Genomic DNA, 23338 nt, shown 5'->3' with positions numbered 1-23338 from the left:
GTAAAGCAATTTTTATATGTCTGCTGGAACAGAAAACGATTCAAGAAATCCTGTATTTTAATAAAGGCACAACTGGGCAACAGCAAATCCACCCTCCCAAAGCCCAAAAGGCAGCAGCAAAGACAAGAGCTCCTACTCTAATTCAGTTCTTCTTTAGCAGAAGTTTTAAAATGTACGTGCCAGTGCAAATTTTCACAGCAAATACAGTCCATTATCCCTCAAACTGAAGGTTAGGAAAGAGTGTCTTATGAAAGCCCTGCTGTGTAGCTCATACGCTGGTCAGGCTCCCAAAAAAAAGCTTCCAGTGTTGTCCAGAGATACTGGACCCCCATCACAGGTTGAGAGATGGGCTACAGCTTTCCATTGTTTTTATCTTCAGATTGCAGGTTGGTCTGAGAAAATAATGCACAACAAGCCTGCAATGTAGTTGATCATTATACCTCTATTGCAAGTGGCAGGGGGGCTATGCTGAAAATCCACTGTTATATGCACACCAGAAGTAGGATGACTTAGTTTGTCTCCTCTCGCCTCCCCTCAGCCAAATCCATTGGCTCGGCTGCAAACTGAACTATTGAACTATTAAAATATTCCAGATGACAAACACTTGGAATTAGGGATTCCTGCCTTTGGAGCTAACTTTTGTGTTATCTACATCCTTTTGCCACAGGCTCAGCAGGGCCAACTAGGCAGCTGCTGAGGGTACAGAACTCAAGAGAGGAGCAAAACTCTCCATTGAGGGACAGGGTGTTTTATACAGATTAGTTTTGGTTATATCGTATAAATTTCTGATAATCTTTTACTTTTATCTGTTTTGAAGTAATTCATACATTAGAATTGTTGTTTACGTATAATTGAAATAGATAGTCCACAGAGCAGATTAGTGGTTATGTTGAAGAGAGATTCCAAAAGTTACATTATAATTCCCTATTTGGCTACCTGTATGATATATACAGTATCAACAAAACAAAAAAAAATCTACTGAAGATGTACTTAATGTCTGTGAGAATTTGGAAAAACCACTACTGCAAAAATATTGGTGCTGAAGATCTGTGCTGTGAACTTATAACAATAGTTCAAAGACTTCCAAAGTCTATGCAGCTACAAGGAGAACTTCTCTTCATACTACAATAAAAACTCCTGGATAATGTGCCTAATGTTTCTGTTGCTCTAAGGATCGTTCTCACACTTCTTCCCATGTCAGGGGCAAGTGGCGAACGCAATTTCTCTTTTTTAAAAAAAAATATATATTTATTTATTTTTCCAGAAAAAGAATAGAACATCACAACAATACAAAACACCAAAAGCCGTTACCAGTATACATCAAAGAAAAAGAAAAAAAAGATTAAAAAATAAAAACTCCAATTTTAAAATTCATGTTTACAAAGCTTTCTTTCCTGACTTCCTCACACCTCCCTTTTTTGTGTTCCTCTTTATCTAATCAGATACAGCAAATCCTTATCCTCCTTCAAAAACTCATTTCAAATTATTATGATCACTTCTATTATGTCTCCGATCTTTCCTTCTTATAATTAAACACCTTTAACATATTGTTTACTTTTAACATAATATAACCTTATTCTTTCACCCTTTTTCAATTACGTTTTTGCATACTTTTTTAACACTGTATCACTAATGCCATATTATTTTCATATCCAACATCATTTTAGCATTCATACACCTTGCAGTATTTCTGCAGATAGTTTTTAAATTTCTTCCAGTCCTCTTCCATCACTTCTTCTCCCAGGTCTCGGATTCTGCCAGTCATTTCTGCCAATTCCATGTAGTCTATTACTTGCATCTGCCATTCTTCCAAGGTGGGCAAATCTTGTGTCTTCCAGTACTTTGCAATGAGTATTCTTGCTGCTGTTGTCGCATACATAAAAAACGTTCTATCTTTCTTTAGCACCAATTGGCCGACTATGCCCAAGAGAAAGGCCTCTGGTTTCTTAGGGAAGGTATATTTAAATACCTTTTTCAGTTCATTATATATCATCTCCCAGAAAGCCTTAATCTTCGGGCACGTCCAGCAAAGGTGAAAGAATGTACCCTCAGTTTCTTTACATTTCCAGCACTTGTTATCAGGCAAATGGTAAATTTTTGCAAGCTTGACTGGGGTCATGTACCACCTATAAATCATTTTCATAATATTCTCTCTTAAGGCATTGCATGCCGTAAACTTCATATCAGTGGTCCACAACTTTTCCCAGTCAGCAAACATAATGTTATGACCTGTGTCCTGTGCCCATTTAATCATAGCTGATTTAACTGTTTCATCCTGAGTATTCCATTTCAACAGCAAGTTATACATTCTTGAGACAATCTTAGTTTTAGGTTCTAACAATTCTGTTTCCAATTTCGATTTTTCCACCTGGAAGCCCAATTTTTTGTCCATATTATAGGCCTCTCTTATTTGATAGTAATGAAGCCAATCTCGCACTTTATCTTTTAATTTCTCAGAACTCTGCAATTTCAATTTATCTCCTTCTTGTTCTAATATCTCCCAATATTTTGGCGGCGAACGCAATTTCTCAAAGCTCAAACTTATAAAAACTTACATACGCTCAACAATGTTGCAGAAGAAACTAGTTGTTGGCTTGGCAGCTATATCCATTGAACATGCCCAAGCATCAGGGCTCGACTTGAAATAATTGGTTGGGAAATTTGCAAAGGAAAAGGAATGGAAAGTGAGATATGGGTCTTCTTTTGCATTTCAGAAAGATAATTAAAGGTTGTTGTCTTATATATTCTTGCAATTTAAAATAAATTTAGCAATTTCAAGTTTTGTAGTTTTCATTTTTTCTACAATACATCTGTTTTTGAAAACTGAATTTAGCAATGCGGGGGTGGGGGTTGCAGGTGCAAGTTGTTAACCTTGCCTAGGGCTCAAAACAGCCCTACATGTCATCAATACTGCAACATTTTGTTGAAGGGCCCACTTGTTGAGAAGGAAAGAATGGAATTGACCCTCATTGAGGGAGGGAGGCCTTTCTAAGGAAAACAATTATCTGAATTAGGCAGGACTGAGGTTGTATGTGTGCCCAAAATAAGCTGAAACTCACAATGACCCAACCTCATGTGGAAGGATGATGTGGCAAACAAGGAAGTATGTGTCAATTCCAGACACAAAACATTATTACTCAGATAGATTGTTATTCCTTAAAGAGCTGTTATTCCTTAAAGAGCCAGTGCTTCTCATTTTTCTGCAACTGAACCTTGCAAGGTTCAAGCCTGTTTACCAACTACAACCCTTGGAAATCCTCCCCATTGGCCCACAGGCATGAATTCTGGCTACAATGACCAGTCAATACTGACAGACACCACCTCAACTTATTCTAGGGCTCAGCCCTAGCAAGGAAATTGTGTTCTGAGTGAAAGCAAGCCGCCCACCCAGAGTGTTCTGCACAAACTCACACACACAAAACAGCCCACAACTTTCTTGATGAAGTTAAGGTTAAGTAACAGTGTCTCACACAAAAGGATAAATCCTTTACAAATCTGGCATGAATTATGCAAAGCATGAAGGAATTATGTATTACCATTTCTACTGGAGAAGTATCTAATGGAGATAATCACAGATTACTATGCTAGGTGTGACACAGATGACAAAGAAATAGGTGGGTGGCCAATTTTAGATGGCCAAGAGGAAAAAAGAGGGCACACATTTGCACATGCTTATATATAGATAGATAGACAGAAAGAAAGGATTGCAACAATTCAAACAGAAGGGCACTCCATCTGCAAATAGTGGTGAAGGCTGTGCCCAGGGAGACTTGCACACCTCCTCAGCCTGCTGCCCAGGTGCCAACTGCTGATGGAGAACTTCTGGGCTTCTCCTGCTCTCCCTCCTTGAGCTTTTTTAGCCTTAAAGCTGACTTGGGCTTGACAGCCACTCACCAAGGAAAAACAACATATTCTCGCTCTCTTTTCCAAAGACAGTCTCTATTCTTCGCTGTCTCTTGTAAAACCCCATCCTGTATTGCCATTTGGAGAGGCACAAGGGCGCTTTCTTAAGAGGTCACTGTGCTCTGATGCATGCTAGAGAACTCTCTAAGACCAGGCCCTTTCCCTGGGCCTTCAGATGCAATATTTCCAGGCGGGTGAGCGCATGGAAACTGCACCTCAAACTCTAATGCACAGTAGCATGCTGCTTTGCTGCTGCTGCTTTTCCACCCTTGCCAGCCTGAGTCAGGAGTCATCAGAGTTAGTCACCAGGTCAGCAGAGACACCTTCTCATCCTTCTTGATGGCTACACCTGCTGGGTTCAAAGGCCAGCACAAGGATGCCCTCCCCACCCTAGAACTTGAGGTGGGGGGGGAGAGAGAGAGAGAGGGAGAGAGAGAGAGGGAGGGAGGGAGAGAGTCTCTACTGTACACTTTCTCTATTTCCATTGCTGGGATTTTAATCCAACATTATCCAAAACACATTTGTAATTTGTTGTAAGATAATAGGGGAATTCCATGAACATGTCAATCTACTGTCCCATTTTTCATTTTCACATATAGTTACCATGTTCTATATCATTCTAAATTTCCAAAGTTCAGTATCTGGCAAAAGTTTCTCAAAATGGTATTCTACACATGAATAAAACAACCAGAAGCACGATAAGCAAAGCATTACTCAGAATTTCTCTAATTTCCTCCCCCCCCCAAGTACATTTAAAAAATCTCTCAAGAAAACAGAGTCTAGGTTAATTGTCCTTTATTGTATTGATAGTTTTGGTTTCTCATTTGGAGAAATGACAATAAATTTTCCGTTAGGAACAAAATTAGATGAGCTTAGGACACTAAAATGTATGATGGTTTAGTGTGTTACATTAGTTACAAAAACACATGCCCCCCCCCAACAAATGAAAAGAAAAAAAACTACATAATTTAACTTCATTCTATTCTTTGAGATTCTTAGATATATTAATTGAAATGTGCTTTTCATATGTTTCTTGGGACCCATGTAACACAACATTGGTGCAACTTATATAGCATAAATGTGTTGTCTTGTGCACCATTCAATAATAATAGTAAAACAAAAGCTGCATGTTTAGAGGCAGCAATAAATATCCCTCTAAACTAGAGACAGGGAACCTGAGGCCATCCAGATGTTGCCAGATTCTGTCAGCCAAAGTTGGCACGATCCACACTTGGGCATGGGGGGAGGGCAACCCAACAAAAGACTGGAGACAAAGAGCCATAGCTGGCCAGCGTGAGTGGGGGTCACCCAGTTGATCCCTGGTCTGATCCAGCAAGACTTTTCTGACACACGCACCAAAGCACAGGGCTTGGCATGTATACTGCAATAGGTACTGGACTGGCACTGACTCACGCTTTTGTCTAAATCTGGCACATTTGCCAAAAACATCAACCACTCTTGCAGCAGGCAAAACAGATTAAAGGAAGAGGACAGGGCAGGCACTCCGCGTGGTTTTTCTATTAGGGATAGCAGGTCAAGGTATCTGCTGCCTCTGCCTCAGGAACCCTGCTCTTTGGTGTCTGGATAGAAGAGGGAAGCCAGTATTGTACCTCTCTGCATCCCACATTGTCAAGGGTCATCCAATAATTTTCCATGGAAATTACAAAGATGCACAGCAAGCCCCATTTTTAGGTGCATGGTTTTTTGCCCTTTTCATAACCAGCAAAAAAAGAATAGGGTCACACTACTTTTATCCTGAAGGGAACGGAGCCTGGTGAGTCACTGAACCAGCACCATATTCCCAATCTAGATTGGGCCCCTGCTAATGGCACTTTCAGGGCCCGCCAGCTGCTTTTCCTAAAAAATAAAAGTAACCGTGTATGTATGTTTGTTTTTGAACTCTGACATGCAGTTTGGCCACAAACTAGGCAAAGTAATTAGCCCTATGCAAATATGCTTAATCTCTGTGCAGGATTTCTCCCTTTCTGTTTTAAAAGCAGAACACAAATTGCCCTGCTTATGTGAGATGATGCTATATGGACATCTGATATTTTAACAGACTTTTTCACTGTTACAATGACCCCACTTATATGTGATGTCACAGACTGAGAATCAGATCTCCTGATGTAATTAAAATAAACAGCTCCAGTAGGCAGGAGCATGCAGTTTATTGCTGAAATAGCTGGAAATGGAGATACAACATGACTCTTTATGTGTTAACATAAAGAGAAAATGAAAACTTGGCTAGATTTATTTACAGTACTACATTAAAAACATAAGGCTGAACATATAGAAAAATAGATATATGGTACATGGAACAAAGATGTAAATAGCGGGCAACATTCCTGAAGTGAAAGGGACTGGTCAAAACTGATGACTGGCCTATACTTAGATACAGCTTCATTACTTTACCTTGTGACTGCAAACATTTTACAGATGTGGTCACATGCAAGTTCATACATATTTGCACTGGAAAAACTGCAAGAGCAAAAATGAATACATAACCTAAGTCACTTTGACAGAGAACAGTATTATATTCAGAATTCCAAGCTACCCACATTGCCTTCCTTGGCAGTTATTTCACAATAGGCTTCTAAAGAGATGGATTGGGCTGTATAGATTTTCTCAAGCTTACTGTTTTCTAAAGAAGTGCCTAGTATGAACAACAAGCATAGAGAATCTTTAGCCTCTATTTGCACAGACCCAAAGGTAGCTCACTTAGATCCTGACAGACGCTATGAAGTCACTCAGAGCAGGGAGGGTCTGATTCAGATGGAGATGGAGGTGGGAAGAAAAGCTAAACAAAAGAGCATCAAACCATCTAATAAGCTTCTGATTTCACACACACCCAACAACAATATATGACTCAATCTGACAATAACCAGAGAACTGCTACATTATCAAACACTGGGACAGAATTCAGGTGCTGTGTAAGAACTGATGGTCAGTCCAAGACATCTTGGCACTATGGTGGCACATCAGACACAAGGTAGTGGCAGCACACAAAAGAGAAACAGAGAGGGCAGAATGCAACTTTAACAACAACAACAACAACAACAACAATAATAATTTATTTATAGCCCAGCTACTCTGGGCAGCTCCCAACAGAATATTAAAAATAGAATCAAGCATTAAAAACTTCTCTGAACAGGGCTGCCTTCAGATGCCTTCTAAAAGTCGGGTGGTTGTTTATTTCCTTGACATCTGGTGGGAGGGCGTGCCACAGGGCAGGCGCCACTACAGAGAAGGCCCTCTGCCTGGTTCCCTGTAACCTCACTTCTCGCAGGGAGGGAACCATCAGAAGACCCTTGGAGCTGGACCTCAGTGTCCAGGCTGAAAGATGGGGGTGGAGACGCTCCTTCAGGTATACTGGGTTGAGGCCATTTAGGGCTTTAAATGTCAGCACCAACACTTTGAATTGTGCTCGGAAACGTACTGGGAGCCAATGTAGGTCTTTCAGGACCGGTGTTATGTGGTCTCGGCAGCCACTCCCAGTCACTTAAACTTGGCTAGGGGCTGGCCATTCTGAATGCCTAATTTGTTGCAATAAAGCAGCTACAATGGCAGTACAACCAAAAGGCAACGTTACAGAAAAGTCACTCACTTGATTCAAATAAAAGTTCATTGCAGAAACATCCACCACAAATTGCTTTTCCACACTTTCAGCCTTCAGAGAACACTTTCCACACCAACTCTTCTACTGAGGAACCCACATGCCTGTGCCCCAGAGCCCTTGAGGATTTTATGGAGGGTTTTAGAAAGTGCCCTAGAGTGTCCACTTCTTTCACGTGGGGCTGTTGGACCTCATCTTGACCTTCTGTGAACCCTGAGAGCCCCATAGAACCCAAGCAACTTGTGACTGCACATAGGCAAACAGGCTACCTGCAGTGATCCACAGGCTCAGGGAATGTTGTGTACCATTACTGATGTTTCCACTGGGAAAGGTAAACTCTGTTGTGCCCCCAAATAAATTTTATGATTTGAGGTGGGGGAGGGAGGACAAAATAACTCAGCTGTTCTACAGGACCAAGTATAAAAATATAACAAAATAACTCAGCTGTTCTATTTGACCAAGGCTACCTGCAGTGATCCACAGGCTCAGGGAATGTTGTGTACCATTACTGATGTTTCCACTGGGAAAGGTAAACTCTGTTGTGCCCCCAAATAAATTTTATGATTTGAGGTGGGGGAGGGAGGACAAAATAACTCAGCTGTTCTACAGGAATGTACTGTATTCCTAGGAGAGTAAGCAAGGCATGTTCAAATATATAAAAGGATGTCACATAGAGGAGGGAGAAAGGTTGTTTTCTGCTGCTCCAGAGAAGCGGACACGGAGCAATGGTTCCAAAATACAAGAAAAAAGATTCCACCTAAACATTAGGAAGAACTTCCTGACAGTAAGAGCTGTTTGACAGTGGAATTTGCTGCCAAGGAGTGTGGTGGAGTCTCCTTCTTTGGAGGTCTTTAAGCAGAGGCTTGACAACCATATGTCAGGAGTGCTCTGATGGCGTTTCCTGCTTGGCAGGGGGTTGGACTCGATGGCCCTTGTGGTCTCTTCCAACTCTATGATTCTATGATTCTATTCTAAGGCAAACCTGTTAGAAGTTTTGACCAACATCTTCAAAGGATCTTAGAAGCAACAGAAAACAGATTACTTTTAAAGCTCTTAACCTATTTACACAGAGATTAGGCCAGATCCTATCCAGACATAGACCTCAGAACACACAGCAGGTGTTGGATCAACACAGGAAGCAGTCACGGTCCAATTTCTTTTTGGGGGGTGGGATGTGGGGAGAGAAAAAGATACTCTTGTTTGCATGGCTTTCTAGATACAGAAGTACACAGCCAGCTTTATTCTCTCAGCATAAAGCTTCAGTTTTGTTTTCCAGTTTGTTTTCTCCCAGAGAAATAAAATCAATGCTGCTTTATCAAATTCCCTCACAGATGGCTATGGATTGTTTCCATGTGATGTGAGATCTCAGCTGTTAGGCAGAGTCCGCACATGCAAAATGCTCCTGTGGCTCCTGCTCTGACAATAGGATCCATGCACCATAAATTACAGCCATGAGTCAGAGATAAGAGAGACAATGAAGAAAAGGCTCTATGCTGGCTATCTGAGCAAGTGTGTAAGTAAAAGAGGTGGGGAAAGAGGGAGAACCAAGCCATGTGGATTTCAATTAAGCTATAATGCTGCTGCAGACCTTTCCAGTGAGCCCCCAGAAATGCACACTCTCCATCCCTTTCCTGCTATCTAGCTGTCTTCTCCCACCATCTATCTCAGACTAGTAAATAGCCCAACAAAAACGTTTAATAGCTCAGACAGGGATATCTCTGCTAGCCTGATGCAAACACAGACTGAAGGAAAAACAGAACCCAGACTCTCTTACCGCTTGCAAAGGCCTCTCTGTGGGGAGACAGTTCTCTTTTGCCACAAGCAGTTGGACTAGTGGCCACTTACTAGTCCAAGGGTCTCCTGATCAATTTAACAACCGGAAGATAAGAGAAACTTTGTCAAATCTAGACAAGCAACCTCAAGACAGTCATGTACTGCTCCACTGCAGGTTTTCGGCATTGTTAAGGGAGCAACAGGCATCAACTATACATTGGAGCAATATACAGAAACCCCAAACATGTGGATTTTGGGGCCTAGTAACCATATTTTGACAGGCAGAGTGCTTCTAAGAAGTGCTTAGCATGCTGTTTCTCATACCTCAAGATTGCCTACATAAGAGCATGTGATGTGGGTTAGCTAACAGATAAAGACATGCTTCCCACTGTTATATTCACAGATCACCAGCAGACACAAATTCCCACCCTGCTTTCAGCATCTGCTTATCAGCTGAGCAGGAATCCCTGAAGTGAACATGAGGGGAGGGGCAGTTTGTCATGAAACTATCTCCTAAAATTACCTTTTTCTTGTTTAGGTAAATAAAAATCTTTTTTGGGGGAGGGGAAGTACAAGGAGTCTTGTATTCTCTTATGGGGTTTATATGCTCCTGGGCCCACCTCTGGCATATTTTAACCCTTGAAACATATGAAGGAGGGACAGGAACCAATGCGTCCTTGAGCAAGTGCAGAGTGCATTTCCTTCCCCACTAAATCTCGACAAAGAGCTCAATCTTATCAGGAATCTGGCGGAAGGATTTGCATATCACAGGAGCCTGTTTCCAAACAGACCTGGGTACTGGCATGTCTTCTTCTTAGAAATTTGCATCTGGTTCACACCCTAAAAGATATGGATCTATAAAGTAGCCAAAAACTGGGCTGCCACTTTTATAACAAGAAAGAGAGAGCGATGTCTTGGTTCTGTGCCTTTGACAGCAGCCTCGCCCGCTCAGAGAAAGGCAGCATAGGAACTCCCCCTCCTCCCTTATCTCCACGGCACGAAGAAGGGTCTGCTGCCAGGTTTCTGTGGCTACCAGGTTGCCTTTGGCCCTCTTGGCCTGTCTCTTCCAATCTGAAAAGGTGGCAAAGGCCGGCCAAAGCTACGCGCTGCGTTTATTCTGTTTCAGCGCTACGGAGGCGCATCGGGGCAGAGAGCTGCCCTGGCGGGGGGTCCGCCCTCCTCTTCCTGGCAGGGAAGCCCCCGACCACCCACTCACTCACCCAGCCCGCTGATCTCCTGGCGGATGTTGACGCGGTTCCTCTCCTCCACTATCGCCCGCAGCATCTGCTGGAGAGAGCGGTCCAAGTCGCCTCCCTTCTCCTCGTCTTCTCTCGGCCCAGCCTGGCCCAAGGGCTTGAAGGATGCCATGCCGACGCCCCCCAAGATGCGCTCATCGCAGTCGGAGCCGGCGGCAGGACTTCCCCCTCCCTTCCTTCCTTCCTTCCTTCCTTCCTTCTTTCGAGGTCGGCGAGGAATCTTCTTTAATATATATATATAGAGAGAGAGAGAGAGAGATGTCTTTTTCTGCCTTCCGCGGAGAAGAATAGAGGGCGAGTCTCCGGCCCAGGGCTGCTTTTGTCAGGGGCTGAGCCGGGGACCCGGCGGCAAGGACAGAGGCGCGCTCGGCTGCTCTTCCATGGATGTTCCCAGAATGAAGTCCGGCGCCCGGCCGGCCGGGCTGCAGCTCCGCGGCGCGCTCCCCAGGCAAAGTCCAAGCTGGCCGGCGCTTCCGCCTCCCTGATCAGCTGAGAGGCTGCGGCGCCCGGCGCCCCCCCCTCCGCCCCGCACTTCCTGCAACACGCGGCCCGGAGGAGGAGGAGGAGGAGGAGGAGGAGACGCCAAGGGGCGCGCCCACAAGGCGGGCGGGCGGGCGGGCGAGACACGGAGGGGACCCGGCCTGGCCTCCCTCCCAGCTCCCTGCCCCCCTTTGCTCGTGCGATTTTTTCTTTTATCGATAAGAGATGCCTTAGAGAACGAAAAGAAACCAGTCCTCTTCCTGCTGGATTTGTAAAAGAGAACACCGCACTTTTTCAGATGATCATGAGATACCCGGAAAGTATAAAACAATGCAGCTACGTGAGAACCTGGATCATGCCCAGAATAGTATACTGATGGTCCTTGACTCGCCACGCCCCGACCCAAAGGGCTCCTCCACACTCCCCGCCCTCATGTCTGGCACATCGTAAGGACAGGTTTTCACAGGTCAAAACAAAATAAAAAAATTCCTTCCAGTAGCACCTTAAAGACCAACTGAGTTAGTTCAGTTGGTCTTTAAGGTGCTACTGGAAGGAATTTTTTTATTTTGTTTTGACCATGGCAGACCAACACGGCTACCTATCTGTAACAGGTTTTCACAGGGAAAGCGTCCGGCCCCCCCCCACCCCCGCCCCCGCCTTTGTGTTGTATGAATGCCACTAGCTCCCAGGCCAGACGTGTATAGAGTAGTTCTAGTGCTCTGTGCACCAGCATAAGGACATAAGAAGAGCCAGCTGCCTCAGCCCCGTGGCCCTTCTGGTCCAGCATCACAGCAGCCACCCAGAGTTGCTGGGGAAACCCAGCCAGATTGGGGGCGGGGTATAAATAATAAAATGATTATCATGATCATCATTATGCTTATAGCCAAGCAGATGCCTGTGGGGGAAACCAGCAAGCAGGACTCCAGCGCAAGACGAGGCACCCCTCCTGTGGTTTCCAGCAACTGGCATACGGAAGCATTTGCTGCCTCGGGCTGCGGAACGCAGAGCATAACCCCCACGGCCTTCAATAGACTTCTCCTCCCACAAATTTTCTCATCCTCTTTTAAAGTCATCCAGTTGGTAGCCATCACTGCCTCCTCGTGGGAGTGAGTTCCACAGTCCGTGCACTAACTACCCAACCTCAAGTTGATATATTATTTTTAATGGGTTGCACATTTCTGGAAGATGCATAGGCTCAGGCTTTGGCGTGTCTCCAAGGGAGACTCTTAAATAGCTACCCGGATCATCATGCTGGGAGACAGAAAGAGTACTCCCCTTACAAAATATAAAAAACAGGATGAACTGGTGCTTCCATGACTGGGGTGGGGCAGCCCTGTTCAGGGAAGTTTTTAATCTGTGATATTTTAGTGTATTTTTGGTTTTTATGGAAGCCGCCCAGAGTGGCTGGGGAAACCCAGCCAGATGGGCGGGGTACAAATAATAAATTATTATTATTATTATTATTATTATTATTATTATTATTATTATTATTTTCACTATTGCAATGGTTCATTTGTCACAATTTAACAATTAAACAGGTGATGTTTCACAAAATCTGCCCCTCTGTATGATCCCAATCAGAAGCTACCACACACACAAACCAGGATATAATAATATATAATAATTTATTATTTATACCCCACCCATCTGGCAGAGTTTCCCCAGCCACTCTGGGCGGCTCCCAATTGAGTGTTAAATACAATACAGCATTAAATATTAAAAACTTCCCTAAACAGGGCTGCCTTCAGATGTCTTTAAAAAATAGGATAGCTGCTTATTTCCTTGACATCTGATGGGAGGGCGTTCCACAGGGCAGGCAATGAGGGAACCGCCAGAAGGCCCTCGGTGCTGGATCTCAGTGTCCAGGCTGAATGATGGGGATGGAAACGCTCCTTCAGGTATACAAGACCGAGGCCATTTAGGGCTTTAAAGGTCAGCACCAACACTGTGAATTGTGCTCGGAAACATACTGGGAGCCAATGTAAATCTCTCAGAACTGGTGTTATATGGTCCCAGCAGCCACTCCCAGTCACCAGTCTAGCTGCCGCATTCTGGATTAATTGCAGTTTCCAAGTCACCTTCAAAGGTAGCCCCACGTAGAGCGCATTGCAGTAGTACAAGCGGGAGATAACTAGAGCATGCACCACTCTGGCGAGACAGTCTGCGGGCAGGGAGAGTCTCAGCCTGCGTACCAGATGGAGCTGGTAAACAGCTGCCCTGGACACAGAATTAACCTGCGCCTCCATGGACAGCTGTGAGTCCAAAATAACTCCCCGGCGGCGCACCTGGTCCTTCAGGGGCACAGTTACCCCATTCAGGACCAGGAAGTCCCCCACACCTGCTCCCCCTGTTCCCCTCAAAACAGTACTTCTGTCTTGTCAGGATTCAACCTCAATCTGTTAGCCGCCATCCATCCTCCAGCCACCTCCAGGCACTCACACAGGACATTCACTGCCTTCACTGGTTCTGATTTAAAGGCGAGGTAGAGCTGGGTGTCATCTGCATACTGATGAACACCCAGCCCAAACCCCCTGATTATCTCTCCCAGTGGCTTCATATAGATATTAAAAAGCATGGGGGAGAGGACGGAACCCTGAGGCACCCCACAAGTGAGAGCCCAGGGGTCTGAACACTCATCCCCCAACACCACTTTCTGGACAGGGCCCAGGAGAAAGGAGCAGAACCACTGTATGACAGTGCCCCCAGCTACCAGCCCCTCTAGACGGTCCAGAAGGATGTTTTGGTCGATGGTGTCAAAGGCCGCTGAGAGATCCAGCAGAACTAGGAAACAGCTCTCACCTTTGTCCCTAGCTTCACCTTTGTCCCTAGCCTGCCGGGAATCATCAACCAGTGTGACCAAGGCAGTTTCAGTCCCGTCATCCTTGTGGTTTCTTGTATGGGAAGGAGACTCTTCTATTATTTTAGAATAATGAGCCAGTGAATCAGATTAAATAAGAAACATGGCATGTATGGGCAGAAGAGTATACTATATTTAAAATGAAAACATATAATTTGTAAACAGAATTTGTCATTCTAACAACAAAAAGTAGGGATTGGAAAGTCGGCTATATAATTAAAGAAATTATTTACAAAAATTAGGAAGGATCCAAATCTCTATGAACTATCAGTTTTGAATACATGTAATTTCAAATGTCATATCCTAAACTGGCCTGTTTTGGCATAGGCATTCTATGATGTTTGGAGTTCCTTAACAATTTGAAACTTTGCTGGAAACTTTCCAAGACTCAAGGCACGTGACTTTTTCATCCGTTATTATTTCACTAACCCAGGTTGATACAATTATTTATTTTCTCTCCTGGAAAATCTCTGAAAGTACTGTAATTGCAAATAAGAAATATGGATGAAACAATCTGTTTCCCATTAAAGTCAGTGGGGAAATTCCCATTGATTATAATGGAGCTGGCTAACTTACACCCAATGAGCTTGTCTAGCAAGCAATGGGGAATATGTTTCCCAGCCTTTTACCTCATCCCCACCATTGTTTAGAAGCGAATGTCAGACTTACGTATGCCAAAGCACACCTAGTGCATCTGGCTACTTTATTGTGGGAAATGAAAAGAAGAAATTAATTTCCTGTCTGGAACTGCTAATATTTCTGTGCAGAATATTGGAGTCTAATAATTGTATATAGCGGTTTAGAATGCCCAAGCACTTCATGTCCACTTTTTGGAGCAGCTCTGGGGAATGTCAGCATTGCTCAGCAGCAGAGGTGGCCCCGTCAAAGCCCCTTAACTGAGTTCATGGAAGAGGGGTAAGAAGATCATAAGCAGGGAATTCAGGGTTCACAACTCCCATTGCTTTGCCAAGGCACGACAGTGGCTCTGTAGTGCAGGTGGGGGGGGCACATCTTTAAAGTTAAATGTTACAAATATTATGCCTGAATGTATCCTTTCAACTTGACAGCCCAGGGAAGTTAACTAGCTTTAAAAATAATATAAAATCGACTCCTTTGCCAGTTTCCTCCATTCCAAAGCTATTTTCCCCTTGAAAGGGACTCCAGGAAGTTCCCAGAGGTGACAATTGCTGGGCTCCTTGTTCTCCAAGGGAAGCCAACTCTCATCACCAGACTTGCCTCAGGCTCCAGACATGCAAAGGAAGTTCTATTGTACTTTGGGTGGTGGGACTTCAGAGGTGTTTGCCTAGGCTCATCTTATACCTGGGTCTTGCCCTGACATGTCTGCTTATGCTAATCTTGTACCAAGGACTTGTCTGGACATGTTTGCCAAGGTTAAACTAGTGTAACCCCTGTCTACCCCTCCCCTTTTGTGACATGTCAGTGATGTGGCAATGGTGTAGCAATGATGCTGTATGAACTGTATTCTGGGATATGGTGGGAAAGTTTTAAAACTCTTTGTCACCCCATCCTCGGCGTTCAACATTCCTCTTTGAACCTGTTGCGCAATAAACTTTGGTCTACAGCTATTTGCTCCGGTTGGTGGCTGGACTCCTTCCTTTATTCCTCAGGGACCCGCGGGCTCTGCGCGACAAGCTGGGTGACTGAGCAGTCTCACACCTAGATTTTTCCGTAACAGGCCCATAGCAGAGTTCATGCTTTGCATGCATAAGGTTGTAGCGTCAGTCATCTGGCATCCTTGATCAAATGATCTTGGGTTGTGGGTTGGGAAAGGCATCTGCCTGAGACCTTAGACAGCTAGTACTGGTCAGAAAAGACAATAATGAGCTCAGTAGACCAAAGGATCGAGAAGCTTCAGTCTTCTCTGTGGATCCTTCTATGGTCTTTACAGGGTGGAAAATTCTAGAGAAAGGGGTGTTGAGTGAGCAACAGATAGAAAAACCCAAGCTTAGGAATCCTGCAGTTCCCACCAGAAAATGTTTCTCCCAAATACAACCATTCAGGAGACAGAAGGTCCTCCTTTGCCTTCTACATTACCAACAAGCAAATTCCGCCAAACCTTCTACAGATCACATATATTTTTCTGGTGCCACCTTAACTGAAAGAGCCAGAAGAGGCAGGCAGCATGGATGAGGAGCAGCATTTAATTAGGGAAGAGAATGCAAACCACAGCAGTGCTCCTGGTAGCCTGGCAACAGCGAATTGGGTTTGGATGTTTCTTTTTGGATTCACCCAGGCTAATGGGGCCTCGTGCTGCCGCTGTGCGATTTCTGTTCTCATCCTGAAGTAAAGTTCTTAACCTGAGATACTACTTCTGGGTTAGCAGAGTCTGTGACCTGAAGTGTTTGTAACCCCAAGGTACCACTGTACCTTAACCCAAGAATGTGGCTGAGGCACCTGCCCATTAAAGACCTTTCAGCAGGTATCTTGGCTTCTTAATCCTACCCTGTGCAAACCCTTCTGTATAATTTTTGTGAACCATATTTATCATATTTATCAGTTCTTCACAATTCCTTTGCGTCCCTAGTCACCAAAAAGCATTCTGAGCAGCCTGTACCCTACCAGGATGTTCTTTTGCCTTAGGTCTATTTCTGCCATGATGCAAATCTGGGTTTGCTGTAGAAGCACATTCCGTGTGACCACAGCCAGTTCTGAGAAGGGTACATATAGGATATACCCATTGATAAGACTGGTGTCTGGAGGCATCTGTACCATATTTGCCATTTTTCTGAAACCAGTCTTATCAAGGAACCATTTTTCCATAGCTGAAATTCAGTCATATCTGTTTTAAGTAATTGTAGAGAAATTAACATTGTGATGGCTTAGAAGCAAGGAAGTGAATTATTTGATAGGGTGGCACAGAATGCTGTTGAATATTAATAAGGGCTGCAAGAGAGTGAACAGAAGGATGGCTCTCTGAATTGCCAGCCTTTAGGAGTTAAGGTACAGTGAAATCTGTTCATGGAGGCACTTGTTCAATTCTGAACTCTTTATAGAATAAGGTTGCCAAGGAATTAGTTGGCTCCTAAAGAAAAGAGATCTCCAAGATGGAAGGGACTGTGTGGAGCTCAGTGGAGCCATTGCTGCAAGTACTGGGACATTTCAGAATGATTACTTAATGGTGACTAGTTACAGATAGGTAGCCGTGTTGGTCTGCCATAGTCAAAACCCTTCTGAGTAATACCCCTCCCCACCTTCTCACTATATAGAAGGGTCTGGAAACTTCTGTTTCAGTGTATCTGAAGAAGTGTGCATGCACACGAAAGCTCATACCAAGAACTGACTTAGTTGGTCTTTAAGGTGCTACTGGAAGGAATTTGTTTTGTTTTAATGGTGACTGAGACGGTTTTGTGAACTCTACAGGAGGGATGGCAAACCTTGGTATTTGCAGGAGTCACTCTATTCTCCAGCAAACCAGAAGCCAAATTAATCTGTCCCCTTACAAAAGAATCCTAGAACATATGAGTCCTGTGCCCACATAGATGTGATGGGAGCATCTACAAGGGACGAAGAGGTTAATTTTTACATCTAAAAGAGAAGCAAACCACTGCATTGTTTGTTTGTTTGTTTGTTTGTTCATATATACATACATACATACATACATACATACATACCCCACCCATCTGGCTGGGTTTCCCCAGCCACTCTGGGCAGCTCCCAACAGAACATAATAAAACATTAAAGATTAAAAACTTCCCTAAGTTTTTGATGCTCTGTGGCTTCAGGCACTTTTCTTCCAACCCTCCTTAATTCTCCTTAAGCCCTGGCTCAGATCTTGCTGTGATACAAGAACTTCTTATTCTGGAGTATCAGCACTAACCGGTTGCTGTGGCATGAGAGACAGAATCACACAATTATATTTCTATGGTATCATGATTAGTTAAATAGGACACACTAAGACCATATCTGAAGATGTAACAAAACAAAGGGATGAATTATTTTGCTATTTTGGAAAACCCTTTCATTTAGCATTCTCATAACAAATCCTTGATTTTTAAACAACCTACACCCCAGGAGCACTGCTGGAGACACCATGGTGCAAACACATGAATTTAGTAAACTCCAAAAGTGAGAGTGAAGCCCAAAGAACATGAATTATAAATCAAGTTTCTATAGTGTCCTTTATCCTGAATTCCAAACAACGCACTTCAACTTCAAGTGGAATCTTCCAGTGCTTTGGTGAAGCAAGTAAATTCTGCAAAATTTGCTGCCATGCAAGTGAGTGATCACTTGTAAAACAATCATACCAGGCCCAGTATGTACCACAAGGGAAGCCTTGTGGGCGTGTGGCTAAGGAGATTGAAACAGCAGCATCACACATTGTCAGGGACTGGGCAGAGGAAGGGGAGGAATGGCAGCCTGAACCTGCCAGAGAAGAGGGAGACAGTATAGATTTACAACAGTGGTTTGCGGAAGGTCATAGCACAGAGGCTGCAGAGGGGAGAAGCTGGGAGATATTGGGAGAGGAGCAGCAGGAAAAAGAAGCACCAGGGGAGAGACAGCTGATAGACTCAGTGTCTTTAAAAAGCATTCCAGATCCCCCTCTCCCAGAACCCAGCAGGCATTGAAAGTAGGAGAACAGAAAGCTCAGAGGCAGAAAGCACAGATCAGCCAACAAAGGGATGGCGTATAATACGAGAGATGGAGGGGGTGGGGGCTTTACTCAGAGCAACGCCATTACTGCAAGAGAGGCACTTTTCAAAGCCTCTCCCTGTGAATAGTGAATAAAGACTTGGTAAGAACTTGGTAAGAACCCACAGCGGGTGGCGCTGTGGGTAAAACCTCAGCGCCTAGGACTTGCCGATTGCATGGTCAGCGGTTCGAATCCCCGCGGCGGGGTGAGCTCCCCTCGTTCGGTCCCAGCTCCTGCCCACCTAGCAGTTCGAAAGCACTCTTAAGTGCAAGTAGATAAATAGGTACCGCTTTATAGCGGGGAGGTAAACGGCGTTTCCGTGTGCTGCACTGGTGCTGGCTCGCCAGAGTGGCTTCGTCACGCTGGCCACGTGACCCGGAAGTGTCTCCGGACAGCGCTGGCCCCCGGCCTCTTAAGTGCGATGGGCGCACAACCCTAGAGTCGGACACGACTGGCCGACACGGGCAGGGGTACCTTTACCTTTACCTTTAAGAACTCTTCTTGTTTATCTAATTATTGGCTGCCCACTGTGGGAGGGATCAGATTCCCCGAAGCCTGACACACATGCAGTCACACACACCCCTTAAAAGAGGAGCTTCAATAACTCTTTTAAAATAGCCTCAAAGGTATAAGGAGCTACTGTATATTTAAAAAAAACAAAACTCAGTTCATAGAAGTCTATGAGAAAACAGACCCTCCAAGTGTCCCTATTTTCCACAGAGAGTCCCAGATTTGCAGCAGTCATTCCAGTTTTTGATTTGATCCCAGAATGTCCTGCTTTTCTGTAGAGCATCCCTATTTTCATCAAAGAAGTGTTGGAAGGTATGGAGTTATGTGACCCCTCAAGCCATGAAGTTAAGAACTACACAACCTTTAGAAGACATCTGAAGGCAGCCCTGTATAGGGAAGGTTTTTTTTAAAAAATGTTTTATTATGTTTTTATATATATTGGAAGCCATGTAGAGTGGCTGGGGCAACCCAATCAGATGGGCAGGGGTATAAATAATAAATTTGTTGTTGTTGTTGTTGTTGTTGTTGTTGTTGTTGTTGTTGTTATCATTGTTGTTGTTGTTGTTGTTGTTGTTGTTGTTGTGTTGTAGTTGCTGTTGTTGTTGAACAGGACGCCCCTATTTTTATCAGAGAAATATTGGAGGGTATGAGAAAGAAGCAGCAGGGGGTTCCAAGAGTCACCTGTTCCATCCTAGTCTCTTGGCACTGATGCCATCCAGTTGCATACCATTTCATGCATCTCCCTCAGGCAACATGGGTTTCTTATTAGAGTTGGAGCAGCAGAGAGCAGCAAAGAAATTGTTGCTCACTGGGACTTTTCCTCTGATATCTCCAAAGTCCAAGAAGAAGCCATTCAGTGCCACGGATGAGTGAAGAAGTGGGTTGCCAAGGAGAAGGTAGGAAGGGGACTTGGCTGTAGCATGTTCTAGGACCCATGGCTTCTGCAGTTATCTGGAGGTTTCTTGCCACGTGGCACCTGTGTAAATTGTGAGAAGCTGATCTTCATTAGGGATGCTTTTGGAATTTGCCATGATTGGGCCAGATTTTGGTATTTTCACCATACCAGAAACATTTATTGAAATGGAATTTAAAATGTCAGAATCTGTTCCAGATAGGCATTTCTAGAATTTGCAAGCTCAGTGATGGGCCATTCCTGGTCCCTTTTCTCTCTTTTGCTGCAAACTTCTTTGGTATCTCCTGTTGGAGAAAGTGTTATTAAGAGTGATTTTATGTGTGAAGAGTTACTTTTCGGATTTAATTATAACCTCTGCCCCTACAGGTGAAAATTGCTGATCCATAAAACCATTCACAGGGACTGAGGAACATAACTGGCCAAACTCAGAAGAAAACACAGCATGGCCATTGTAATGTTAAAAAGGTAAAGGTACCCCTGCCCATACGGGCCCGTCGTGTCCGACTCTAGGGTTGTGCGCCCATCTCACTTAAGAGGCCGGGGGCCAGCGCTGTCCGGAGACACTTCCGGGTCACGTGGCTAGCGTGACGAAGCTGCTCTGGCGAGCCAGCACCAGCGCAGTACATGGAAAAGCTGTTTACCTTCCCGCTATAAAGCGGTACCTATTTATCTACTTGCACTTAGGGGTGCTTTCGAACTGCTAGGTGGGCAGGAGCTGGGACCGAAAGACAGGAGCGCACCCCGCCGCGGGGATTCGAACCGCCGACCATGCGATCGGCAAGCCCTAGGCACTGAGGTTTTACCCACAGCACCACCCGCGTCCCTCGTAATTGTAATTGTAATTGTAATTGTAATTGTAATGTTACAGTATTGCAAATAGGTACTCTGTTCAGTTTACCTATATGTGAGGAAATGGTTTAAACACATCTTAAACTTACATTCCTGCCATGCTACTACAGGCACTGACATAAAATGGGGACAGATCAATTCTTTACAGTAAATTGAGTGTTAGGCTCTGTTAAAATATACTCTAGAAACAGTTGATTTCTTCTTAAAATGAAGTTTTGAACAACTGATCCATCATCCTGCCACACCAGGGGTGTATTAAATGCTGACTGAAAGTTTGCACTTTGAACCAGGAGCATTCTAGCAAAACTGGAGGGGAGGGGACCTTTACCTTGGAAACCTGATGCTGTTTCCCTGCTGCAAGACACCCTAAGGGAGTGCAGTTGGAAGAAGATACAGTACTGAATATTAGTTAGAGTGTAATATTGCTGGTGTAATGAGATGTGAAAGGCCCGAGATGTTCCACTACTAAGATTCCAATTAGATAAAACAGGAATGAAATTGGTTAGTACTTATAAGCAGATTCAATAAGCCATTTGAATTTTTCTAAAAGCCAGAGCAAGTAATTGTTTCAAATATCTGCCCCTCAGACTCACGTGAACAACAACCTAGATTCTCAAGGCTTTTAAACTAATTATCAAAGTTTGCCCAAATTGACTATTGTGTTAGCATTTGCATTTGTATTTTGGTTTCTGAATTTTTGGTAAGCAACCAATCAGCAGATTTGGATATTACTGCAGATGCAATAATTTGTGCTTCTTATCATGTCCAAAGGGAAACCTCATAGGGTGGCCATCAATCAGTCCCCATTTCTTAGCATACCTCACAGTCCTATCGTGAGAATATAATGCGGTAACACCCTGGCCGTGAGCTGTGATTCTTGGAAGAAATGTAGCAACACCAGTATAATGAAGGAATGATTCTAAAGTGTTCGTGAAGACAGACTTTGGTGGATTAAGCAGACAAGATCAATAGTGGGTCCAATGGTCAAGAACATGATTTCTTCCCATGCTGTAGATGGAAGTGAGGGGCAGGTGGGGCGCGTCCTCCTGGAAGGCAGCCCATCTAAGAGAAGGAAAACTGACCCTCAATCTCCACTGCCTTGAGGATGTCTTTGAGAGAGGAAAAGGCTAAAGAATGTACCCTACACAACTCTGGAGTGGAGTCCCTAAAACAGCTGGATGGTGCCTTGTACACCTCATAGGGTTGCCAGATGTCCTCTTTTTCATGGGTATGTAAAATGAGTGTCGTCATAGTGATCCGTAGTTAAAAGCAGAAGTCGGCAAATGTGTCCTCTTTTTTGCTCTTCAAAATATGGCAACCCTGAAGCTCAAGAGCGCTAACTAGAGCAGGATTCAAAACTAAGTCCAGATTTGTACAAACTTTTCAAGTCCTCACTCCTGAAATGTATCATATGAATATCAATTTCACCTGATAAATTCAAAGCTCTTTCTCATAATCATTAATTCAGTGGAAGCTTGATTCACATTAGAGACAGCCATAATAACATCTTTTGGCAATGAATTCCATATGCTAATTTTGCTGTGCAAAGACTTGTATCAGTTGCGTATGGATTCCTGTGGATTTCACTAGAGGGCACCACTGACTTGCAATTTTCATTCAACGTAGCACTTCTCTCTTGCTAATGCCAAAATCAGAACAAAGAGCACTTCTCTTACCTAAAACCAGCTGCTCCTGAATATTTCCGAAACCAGGAGAAATGCTTGTTGACACTGTAAACAGGAATATAAGTGCATTCTTGAGGTAAAAGAACAACTCTAATGTCAAAGGAAGCAGCAATTGGAAACACATCAAATAATCTCCTCATCTTTGATATGAAATAATCACTTCCCACAAATGCCATTTTCTTTATCCCCCCCCCCTGCCGCCGCCGCCACCACTCCCACACTTGTTTTAAGCTTGGAATGGGTTTTCTTCCTTCTCCTCCCCCACTACATTCCTTTTGGGACATAAAAACCCAAGAGAAATGGGGATACAGAATAATAGGAGGTACTGTGGATTAGAAGACTGCACCTCAATATATGAACTCATTGTTTTGTGTATAGGAAAGGACATTTCATACCCATGCTCCTGCCTCTTCATAAATGCAGGTGACTAAGCGAACAACCTGGCCATTCATCAGAGAGAGGAGGGCAGGGAAGGATCCATAAACAGGCTCAGGAAACCAATATAATTCAGTTTACAGCTATTTTTCATAGAGGAACTGGCTCCAGTTAACTGTGGCACATGAATGCCATGGGATTTAATAAAGCTCATTATGGCATCAACAAATCTCATCATCACATTAAGAGGCTGATTATAATGAACAGCATATTTGCAGGAATGCAATTAAAAACTTGCATAAAGTGCTTGTAAAATATAATTAAACCAAAGAACTAATTCCAGTAGTCTTTATCCAGGCATACAATATATCAATAATTATTACTCTGCTTATTAGGATGAAAAACAGGAAAAAACACTCACATCAAAAATATTAAATTGGACAATAACCAACACAAAAAAAATCAGGTTTAAT

General features: G+C 43.8%; 1 protein-coding gene across 2 annotated transcripts in view; it reads right to left on the bottom strand.

Moving 5' to 3' along the window:
- KIAA0930 overlaps positions 1-10704 on the bottom strand; it is a 54480-nt gene extending 43776 nt beyond the window's left edge. For both annotated transcript variants that reach the window (XM_081861407.1, XM_081861408.1), the window contains exon 1: positions 10510-10704. In XM_081861407.1, the coding sequence (XP_081717533.1) occupies positions 10510-10657 (148 nt within the window). In that variant the 5' untranslated portion in view covers positions 10658-10704. The remainder of the gene's footprint in view (positions 1-10509) is intronic.
- Positions 10705-23338: the final 12634 nt, after the last annotated feature.

This window comes from Podarcis erhardii, assembly GCF_964252035.2.
Source record: "Podarcis erhardii genome assembly, chromosome: 5".
NCBI lineage: Eukaryota > Metazoa > Chordata > Lepidosauria > Squamata > Lacertidae > Podarcis > Podarcis erhardii.
The sequence above is the reverse complement of the archived record's forward strand: the minus strand, read 5'-3'. Positions and strand labels throughout refer to the sequence as shown.